Here is a 10,486-nt window from a genome sequence, read left to right on the forward strand (position 1 = left end):
ATGACTGGACATCCCCCTGTGGTGGACGCTGATGAGTTACACCGTTGTGCGACCACAATTGCGAGAAAGTACAAAGAAGCCCCACAATGTCGTCTCATCGTTGGCGTTGCTGGCCGGCCGGGAAGTGGCAAAACAACAGTGGCGCGAATTATCGCCGCTGAGGTGCGGGCCGCATTGACGCACAACAATCCGAATTGTGAGGATGTGGCCGTTGTGGTGATGCCGATGGACGGCTATCATCTCTACCGCAGTGTCCTGCACGCGCTGCCAAACCGCGAGGAGGCCGTCCGGCGGCGTGGGGCCGAGTGGACGTTTGATCCCCGCAAATTGTGCCGCGACCTGCAGGCGATTCGACTTCCCTCCGCCGCCTCCATCGCCGCCGCCGCCGAGAGGGGCGACAACCGCAACGAAGGCCCGCCGCACACGCCCCATGGCCGCGCGAACGCTTATTACGATGATGTGTACGTGCCGTCCTTCGATCACGCGGTGGGCGATCCGGTGGAGCGGGACATCTGCATTCCCGCCACGGCGAATATCATTATTGTGGAGGGGAATTATCTCCTCTACCGCGGAACCCCCGCATGGGCGGAGGTGAATCGTTGTTTCGATATTACGATATTTCTCGCCTGCTCTGCCGATATCTGCACGCGTCGTTTGTGCCGTCGTCATATGGCGGCGTGGGGCATTAGTGAGGCGGAGGCGATGAAGCGGGCGGCCGGCAGCGACACAACAAACGGGAATCTCGTGGATTCTACACAAGTGAATGCGGATATTGTTTTACACTCCGTGGAGTGTCATGAAGTGAGTAAACTGTAGGGCAGAGAAGAGGAGGAGGTGGTAGGAATAGTAGTAATTGTGAGACTCTTGAGAGGAAAATGGAAAGAAGGAAGGAAGAGGGAAAGAGGGAGAGAGTACTGTTTACTCTGAAAATGGTATGAAATGATGTTTGGGTTATGAATTCTGGGTGAGGGAATTTATACCGTTAATGATGATATGAAATAATATAAAAAAAAAGAGAAAAAACCCAACAACCAGTGAAAGAGGGGTATAGCATACTTTTTTCCCCCCTCCATCATCCTTCATAGTATTATGATGTACGAAATCAAATTATGTATGGATTTACACGAATATCCTGAGAAATGTAATAGCAATAACAACAGGAACAAGAAAAAGCAGAAGAAGAATTCATTATCATCGCGAAAATGAAAAAAGAAAAACAAAACTAAGGCAAAAGCCAACAAAAAAAAAAGCAAAAAACGAAAACTTTTGAAATACAATAAAAATGAAAACGAAAAAAAAGGTAACAACAATCGGAGTGGTTGTGTTTCTAATAATAATAATAATAATAATAATAATAATAATAATAATAATAATAATAATAATAATTAATAATAATAATAATAATAATAATTATTATTATTGTTCTTAAATGATTCAAAGGGATTAATTCGTATGTTTAACAAACAATGAAGGTTTTTTATTTACTTTTTTTTATCTTCGGATTTTATTTTAGGTCGTTGTTGGGGGAAAGGGAAATAAAACTCAATTTCTCTGTGATTGTTTGCTCTAGTGCACATTACTTTCTTTCTTGCTCTTATTTTACAACTATTTACTTTCTTTCTTTTTTTCTTTGTTTACTCTCCCTCATACCTCACAAGCAAGGTGTATCTCTCTCTCTCTCTCTGTTGCCACAATATCTTCTTTTTGGAACGTTAACACAGTAGTGGTGTAAAAGGGAATATAATTGTAGTAGTAACAGAGAAGTGATCACATCTGGCAACTACATAACAACAATAATAAGAAAAACAAGAAGCAACAGCAGCTATAACTACAAAAAAGAAAATATTACTCTCACTTTTCTTTATCTCTTTATCTCCTATACAATTATACATTCCTACAAGCACGCATACTGAGTGAGAAAGGAAGGGAGAAACTTGAAATGTCTCGTCGATCCATTTGGCAAAGTATGCGAATGGAGGTGCGTGGTCGCGGCAGTGATGTAGAGACAACACCAATCTCGCAGAATGCATCCAACAACGATAGTGAACTTGGACTATTAAGATCCGGCAGTGCGAGGGGGAAAGAGGAGAGTGGAGAAGCAACTGTAGAGAAAAAAAGCAATCCTACGAGCGCAAAGAAGAGTAAAACGCATAATACGCATGATTATACTAATGCCAATAATAATAATAATACTAATAATAATAATAATAATGATGATGATGAGCAGAATGATCACACGGCTGTGCGAAGACTACACAGTCTAGAGAATCCAACAAAAGTTCCAATTGTAACACTTGTAGATGTACCAACCGTCGTTACTTCAACGGGAAAGTCTGTTCCTTCTGAAGTAACAACAGTTGTGGCTTCTCCTTCCACTTCTGCTGAAGTCCCCGTTAGAGAGAAGAAATCCTTAATGCAAGAGGAGCCTATGAATAGAGATCATACCGGTCGGGATTCCAGCACCATGCGTCATGACGATATTTACATGTCTTTACAAGTAGAGTTGGCACAGGAAAAGAAAAAGAACATTGATGCTGAACAACGTTTATTAACATTAGAAAAGGAAGTAAGAGTACTTCGGGTGGAGAATATGCGATTGGCCTCGTCTGTGGGAACAACGGAAGACGTAGTAGACGTAAAAAAGAAAAATACACCGGATAGATTCCCAATCTCTGACGGTGGAAATACACACACCAGCAGTGAAAACTACCACAATAACAACAATTCTCCATTAGAACAAATGGTAAAAGAACTGCAGGATGAATTACGAATGGTGAAAGAATACACAAAAGAGTTGGAATCGCGATTGGCCGTTAAATCCAGCGCATTAGAGCAGCGAACTCGGGAGGTGGAACAAAAGGAAAACCGTATTCGACAGTTAGAACGCACAATAGCGGATGAATTGATTTGGCGCACTAAAGAAGAACACACCCATCACGCATTAGAAGAAGGCAGTAACAGCAGCGGCCGTGTTACACCGCGAATCATTCAAAGACCCACAAATACAACAAATACAAATATGAATATAAATACAAATACAACATCTGAAGGAGGAATATTAACATCAACTGTAGGAGTAGCAGCACCGGCAGTAGTACGAGTACCAGTAGAACGGGTCCGATCACAATCTCAACAACAATCTCAACAAGAACAACAACAATCACAAACACAACAGCAAACATTAAAATCACATTACGCACAGGAACGGCAATCCCCACCACAACGACGACCATCTTCTGTACGGCAATCACGGGCCCCATCAAGTACAAGAGTTGTGGTACAGCCAAAAGAAGAGTTAAAAGAAAAAGAAAGAAGAATGACGGCCACACCACGTCGGGGCTCATCAACGGGTCGCTCGTCCTCAACAGCCACCGCCCACTTAACGGCAGTGCGAGTGCGAAGAAAAGAAAGTACAGAACCCACACCAAACACATCCACCACCACAACAATAACAACAGTGCCATCCCGTACTGCTAGTGCGACGCGTAAAAAATCGATGTCAAAACCCACGCATCCAACACGTCGTGCGGCCACACACGCGAAGCGAATAAGTGCGAGTCCAACGCCGTACGTTGCGTTGTTTGATGATCCACTGCGGGACGATATCGCCTCACGGCGGCCGGGCAAACGCCCCCCAACAACACTCGACGCCTCCACCGCCTCCGTCTCGCTCTTGAGCAGTCACAAAGGCACAACCGCGGCGCCGCTGCTAAACGTGGATGTACGCTCAATCGCCTCCACCGCCCGCTCGAGGCCGCGCATTCATCACGACGCCGATGGAATTACAACCACAACGACGATGCGCAGCAGCACAACGACAGTCGTGACGCGTAGTGTAAAGCGGCGTGAATCGCCTTCGTTAGTGCCGCCGCCCCGAGCGGATTACGTGGAGGAACGACCGTCAGAGCAGCCGTTTGTATCAGAGAAATTCTCTACAACGACATACAGACCGAATAGATTGGTGCGATACTGCAAGAGTGGAGAGAGTGAGGTGAGAAGTGATTCGTGATGGAGTGAAACTCGTCACTAGATTTATTAAAGAAATCATTCTATATATATGGCGTATTACAATGCAGATTTATTATTTATGATAGATAAGGGTTTTGAAAATGAAAGAAGGTTAAAATTGCTATACAGCAAGAATAGAACCGCATGGGAGCGCTGACCTTCTTAGAGGAAGAAGGAAAAGCTGATGAATTAGTAAAGGTAATGAAGAAAGGAAAAATAAAATATTATTGTAATTAAAAAAGAAATATACTTATAGAGAAAAATTACAAATATAAATAAAAAGATAATGATGATATTGTTGTTGTTCTTGTTTTTATAGCTTAAAATGAGAGGGAACTTATGCGTAACACAAGAGAAAAAGAAACGTTCTTTTTTTCTTTTTTTTTCTTTTCATCGTTAGCAAGTTTTCCATGCATGTTCGTCATTATCCTAGTTCCTTAATTCTGAAATGTGGGTATATGCCTCCTTTTACTGTTCGTTTCGAAACTTTTCTTTTTTTCGTTTTTGCACTTGCTGCGTAGGTAAATGCATGGGGAAAATAGAATCACAGGTACATTTGGTGCGTACAATATGTACGTGTTTCTAATGTATTAATATACATTTTTATGAGAAAAAAAGAAATCTTTTTGTTATTATTATTATTATTATTATTATTATTATTATTATTATTATTATTATTATTCGAGGTCAATTTTTTCAACTCCTTTTTTTTTCTCTTTCTTTCTTCCATTAATACTGGTGTGCAAGGTAAGAGGAAAGTGAATTTTCTTTTTTTTCTTTCCTCTTGGTATTTGTAATATGATGAGTTTTTTTTAGTTACACTACCTTTTTTTTTAGACTGCAACTGGAAGAAATGTCAATAAAGCTTGAAGGGAAGAAAAAATCAACAAAAAAATAAGTTAATAATAAAAGGGAATGAGTAGAAAAAGTAATAATATCTACATATATTGATACTATTAAATATCAAACTATATATATATATATATATGTTTTTTTTTACGCAGAATATCATCCCTTTTTATTTATTTTTGCTATTGTTGCTGAGGAGAAGTTTTCTTGTTGATTGATAGTTCTTTTGTTTCTGGCAGACTTTTTATTTTGTTATCCGTATGCTCTGTTCCTATTGTTTGTGCATTGTGTTTGATTGATATTATTTTTGATCGGCTTCACGTTTCGGATGTTTTTTTTTTGTTCAATTTATTTGATTTATTGAGCCTTTCGCTGTACTAACTATTATTATTGTTATTATTGTTTATTTGTTTATTAATTTGTGACTTTTTCCTCTGCTTCTTTATGCATGCACGTTCTTTTTATCATTATTGTTATTCCTCTTTCGCTTGTGGTGTGCATGCATTGGATCATCATTCTTCACGTTATTACCTTTTGCAGGGTATTTCACTCACAATGTATATAAAAATGCATGAATATATATATATATATATATATATATATATATATATATATATATACCCCTTTATTATTATTATTATTATTATTATTATTATTATTATTATTATTATTATTATTATTATTATTATTATTATTATTATTATTATTATTATTATCATTATTGTGACTATCGTTATTATTTCTTTTAAACATATATATATATATATATATATATATATATATTGTTACTTTGACCTGCTGTTTCTTTTTGACCGGTTCTCAACGTCAAGAAGGGAAAGTAAAAGAAAAATATAAAGAATTTCAATAAGCTCAAATATAAAGAGTAAAACATCACTAATAATAATAACAATAAAAAGAAAAAGAAGAAATGAATCGACCATCAGAGAGTTTCCCCCCCACACAACACATATCGAGAAGCACCGCCGGTTCTTCCTTATTACTCGTAGAACCCACACAATTGTTATTTCCCCCGCCCCACCGTGATCGTGCGGTGCAGAATATTGTCGTATTATCAAATATCGGAAAACTCCCGTGTGTGTTTAAAATAAAAGCCCTCACACCAGCGCGGTACTACATAAAACCGAACATTGGCGTGGTTTTCCCCAAAGAGGCCGTACGAGTGCGGTTTATTCTCCGCCCACAAGTGCAGGATATCCCGGCGAACACACACGATCGATTTAAATTGTGTGCGCAGAGTGTTCCGCCCGGTTGGCTTGCGAAGAAATCACATGCGGCGAACGATACGAAAGTAAAGGAATTGTGGAATGAACTCGGCGGTGATGCCTCGCCAACACTCACACTTCAGCGGGGTATAATGTGTGATTTCAGCAGTGAGGCGATTGTGCCGTTTGGGGCGCAGATCACTGTACTGGATCCCGCCGCCGTTGGGCTGGAGGCACCGAGCCCACGGGAAGATAATATAGATCGCACTTTAAAGGGAAATAATAATAATAATAATAATAATAATAATAATAATAATAATAAAGTTGATGAGAAAGAGAATACCGATAGTCAACAGCAAAAGAGAGGGGTGCTGGATAAGAATAATAATCATACTATGAAGTATGGGGCGATTAGTAGTAGTGGTAGTGGTGGTAATAATAGTGGGACTACAGTGATAAGACGTACACAAGAGATACGTGATAATGGGGAGAAGGATTATACTTCAATTTGGGCAAATGATAAGAAAAAGAACGATGGTAATATTAATAGTAATAGTGGTAAAAATGAAATGGTACAACAATCAAAAGGCGGTGCTGGAAAACCTGGTTACTCATTCCGGTTATCTGTTGTTATAATACTTATGCTCATTGCCTACTGTGTAGGGGTGTGGGTTAGTCTTGTTATTGATTGAAATAAACGCTCAACTGGATCTTCATCTCCAGATCCAGCAACAACAACTACAGACACATAAAAAGAAAAAAAAAACAAAATCGGGAGATTATATCGTGGTGAAAATGCAAGAAAAAAGAACATGTACTAAAGAACATTATCTATAATACTGTTCGGAAATTTTTATTTTTTATCGTGGCATGTTTTTTTTCTCCGTTTTGAATTTCTTCTATGTTTTCAGATACAGAAGCCGTGGAAACTGCTCGTAGTTCAGTAAGAGGAACCTATATATATATATATATATATATATATATATATATACACTTATATTCATATCTCTATATCTGTGCTTGCGTCTCTCTCTGTGTATGCGGAAGCAGAATTCTATTTACTTTTTTGTATTTACTTTTCTTTATTCTTATTCTTTTTTTTGAGTTTCTTTTTATTATCTCTTGTTTTGTGAATCCACTCAAACATATTCATACATTTATTACAAACAGGGTATAGTGATGGAGTACACCTGTTTGGTGGCTGGGGATGCCTTCTCTGGGATTGATACTCTTATGGATTTACTGTTAGAGTTTTCTCTCCCTGCAGCACTGCGAGAAAAGGAAAAGGAGAAATTAAACACACAAAAAACAAATTTAACAACAACTGAACGTGAAACTTCAGTGCGGAGGTTAGAACTCGCAAATCCATCACTGCCTAATATTACAATTCATGTGACCTTAGAGAAGACGTATACACCTTCTACATTAGGAGCATTGGAATGGGCACCAGCGGCTGTGCTTCTAGTGTTTTCTGTATTTTCTGCAAACTCTTTACAATCTCTAAAGACGGAATGGGTTCCTTGGTTGCGTCATTTTACGCCTTTACCATCGGTGATTCTTGTAGGAATGATAAACCACGAACTCCTTAATATGAATAATAATAATAATAATAATAATAATAATAATATTAATAATAATAATGACATGAGTGTAAATGTGCTTCAACCAACGGATATTGCCCTTCTCGCTACGGAGACTCACGCAAAGGCGTACTTTGAAGTAGATGGAGACTCTAATAGTAATAGTGTTATTGCAACAACATTATCAGAACTGCGATTGAGTATTGCCCGTGCATGTACGGGTGAATTAATGGCATTAAATGATATACAGGAAACTGACATTTCTGAGTATCGAGATAAGAATCTACAATCATCGTTATGGCGTTCTCCCCCAGTGATATCCAGTAGTGGTTCATCCATTATTTCCCCATTTAGTAACGGTAGTTTATTATCATCCCCCAATAGTCCTACATTAAGTGGTTATAGTGTGTGGACATGGAGACGTCATCCAAAGACGAATCGTCTGTTTTATGTAAATCGCACTACGAAGAAATCGCAATATCGTCGCCCGCAGGACTATGATGGGGAAGAGCCGGTGTTAACATTAGAGGAACACGTCGAATTAGAGCGTGAGCGACAGGCACAATTGCAGCGGGAACGGGAGTTACAACGGGAACGTGAGGAACTCGTGCAGTTTAATAGAGATATGGAAGAACAGGAGCAGCGATTAACGGTAAAACAGTCCTACATGAAACGGTTAGAAAACATTGTGCAGAGACTTCGTCGTGAGGCCGTAGTGATTGAACATCAACGGAATAGTAATAATGTTATTAGAACACAAATTAGTCAACTCCGTGAAGAGATTGTTAGAAATGAACGGAATTTTCTGCGAGAATCTGCAGATTTTCATGCTTCATTGGAAGAAAAGATTATGAAAACAAAACAGAGATTAATGATGGAAGAAAAGGAAGGAATTTCTTTTAATACTAATACTAATACTCCTAATAATACGAATATGAGTATCAATACTTCTTCCTCTTCTTCAGTTACAGCTACTACTACTGCCATGTCTGGATTAACACAAATAGGTGAAAGTACAATTGTAGAAGAGCGAGATAAATTACATACGGCAATGCAGAGTATTGTGCAAAGTACCCGTTCTGTTATATCGCAATTGCGTGAACGTGTAGAGCAAGGTATGAAACAACGAGAAGTGAACGCTACTACACACACGGAGTTAACTGTGATACAAAAACGAATAGAATCGTTACTATTAATACAAATACCAAATATGGATGAAGAAGAAGAAGAAGTTTCTACGGCGTTGGCAAAAGCACGAGTGGAGTTAAAAGAAGCAGAGAAAGCATTAGAACCTCTACTTGCAACGCAGGCAAAAAGACAATCTTTCTTACGCAAACGTCAAGAATGGGCAAAAAATGCAAGACTCGAAGAGGAGTTATTAATAAAAGAAATACAAGATATTCAGATGAAGATGGATCTAGCAAAGAAACAATTAGGACAAGCAAAAATGGTATTAACAGCAGAAGATGGACATGAGCGGGCACGTTTACAACGGGCTAGAGATGTACAACACTGTATAACGGCATGTGTCACACTCTCTTCATCTATATTATTATTGTTAAGACTAAAAGAACAAATGGAAGTGGTTTTAAATCGTTTTTCACAGTTATTTCAACAACGTCAAGAAGTTTTGGGAAATGTAAGAGAGAAATATGTGCAGAAAAGACTTGCTCTATTACAGAAATGGTACTTGCTTGATGCAGAGATGAATAAAAGTACCGTTACTTCTATTGAAAAGGGTAATATTAAAAGAGAACTTCATATCATTGGTGAAAGTATGGAACAATTAGATATTGCGTTAGATCAACTAGAATCTTATACCGAACATATAGAAAAAGGTAGTATTAGTGTAGAAGTAAAATTACAACAAGCACGGGATGTATTGTTGAGATCACCAGAAGTAAAAAACGAATTAATGTCTAAATCAAATAGTGTGGTGGAAACGTGTTGGATGATACTTTCGAATCATTTATGTAATGTTATGCAGTGTTTAACGTCAGCAGTTACTCGTGTTATAAGTGCTTCTACTAATCTTGCTTTCAGTAATAGTACTACTAATGCTATTAATAATAATAATAATAATAATAACTCTAGTGGTAATTCAATGAGGTTGGAAAAAAGGGAAAGTACGTTATTTACAGATCATATGACGGTTCTACAGCAAGAAATATGGTCTTGTGCGGCAAAGCGTCTTTTACGTGATTTTACTCCAGAGGAATTACAACAAGTTGTACTTTCTCTCTCTACAGATGAGATATTATTGCAAAACAGTAATAATCATCATGATATTGGTACTTTTTCCAATGCGAACTCTAATCATGACAGTGATGATCGTATTGAGAGTAAGATGAAGAATGATATGAACGAGAATAATAACCATAATAATAATAATAATAATAATAATAATAATAATAATAATAATAATAATAGTAATAATAATAATAATAATAAATGGATACCATCACCACTCTGGGTGAAACAGATGTTATTATCTGTACTCACACCAGGGAGAAACTCACGTGGACTCACTGAGAATGAAGTAATCGTTAACGCGGAGGAACGAGTAGTGGCGCAGCGGGATGAATCTAATGAATTACTGCGGGAACGATTAAGACAGGCGTATGCATGAAATTGGGTTAAATATGACAGGGTGTTCCTCTTTCACTCCCTTTTACACAAACACAATCAGTTTTTGTTTTTTTTTCTTTTGTTCTTTCTCTCTGTAGAGATGATGCTATCAGATAGAGGCGAGCAATGAAACTGACAGAAAGAAAGAGATTGAGAGGAAAAAGAAAAATTAAGCTATTCTTTCTTTATTTCATTATG

General features: G+C 38.0%; 4 protein-coding genes across 4 annotated transcripts; all 4 read left to right on the plus strand.

Annotated features, from left to right (window-relative positions):
* Window positions 1–816, plus strand: LSM04_000148 (uncharacterized protein; the record flags this gene model as incomplete). The annotated part of the gene is made up of 1 exon (XM_067337780.1): window positions 1–816. The coding sequence occupies one exon, from the start codon at window positions 1–3 to the stop codon at window positions 814–816; it is 816 nt and encodes a 271-aa protein (XP_067192809.1).
* Window positions 817–1,939: 1,123 nt separating this feature from the next.
* On the plus strand, window positions 1,940–4,009 carry LSM04_003735 (uncharacterized protein; the record flags this gene model as incomplete). Its single annotated transcript, XM_067337782.1, has 1 exon — window positions 1,940–4,009. The coding sequence occupies one exon, from the start codon at window positions 1,940–1,942 to the stop codon at window positions 4,007–4,009; it is 2,070 nt and encodes a 689-aa protein (XP_067192871.1).
* A 1,776-nt stretch (window positions 4,010–5,785) lies between these two features.
* Window positions 5,786–6,772, plus strand: LSM04_009475 (Major sperm protein (MSP) domain; the record flags this gene model as incomplete). The annotated part of the gene is made up of 1 exon (XM_067337783.1): window positions 5,786–6,772. One exon carries the CDS (start codon window positions 5,786–5,788, stop codon window positions 6,770–6,772), a length of 987 nt encoding a protein of 328 aa, XP_067192982.1.
* A 487-nt stretch (window positions 6,773–7,259) lies between these two features.
* LSM04_003990 (uncharacterized protein) lies at window positions 7,260–10,289 on the plus strand (the record flags this gene model as incomplete). The annotated part of the gene is made up of 1 exon (XM_067337784.1): window positions 7,260–10,289. The coding sequence occupies one exon, from the start codon at window positions 7,260–7,262 to the stop codon at window positions 10,287–10,289; it is 3,030 nt and encodes a 1,009-aa protein (XP_067192876.1).
* Between the last annotated feature and the right edge of the window lie 197 nt (window positions 10,290–10,486).

The sequence above is a fragment of the Trypanosoma melophagium genome (assembly GCF_022059095.1).
Source record: "Trypanosoma melophagium isolate St. Kilda chromosome Unknown ctg19segment0, whole genome shotgun sequence".
Lineage (NCBI taxonomy): Eukaryota > Euglenozoa > Kinetoplastea > Trypanosomatida > Trypanosomatidae > Trypanosoma > Trypanosoma melophagium.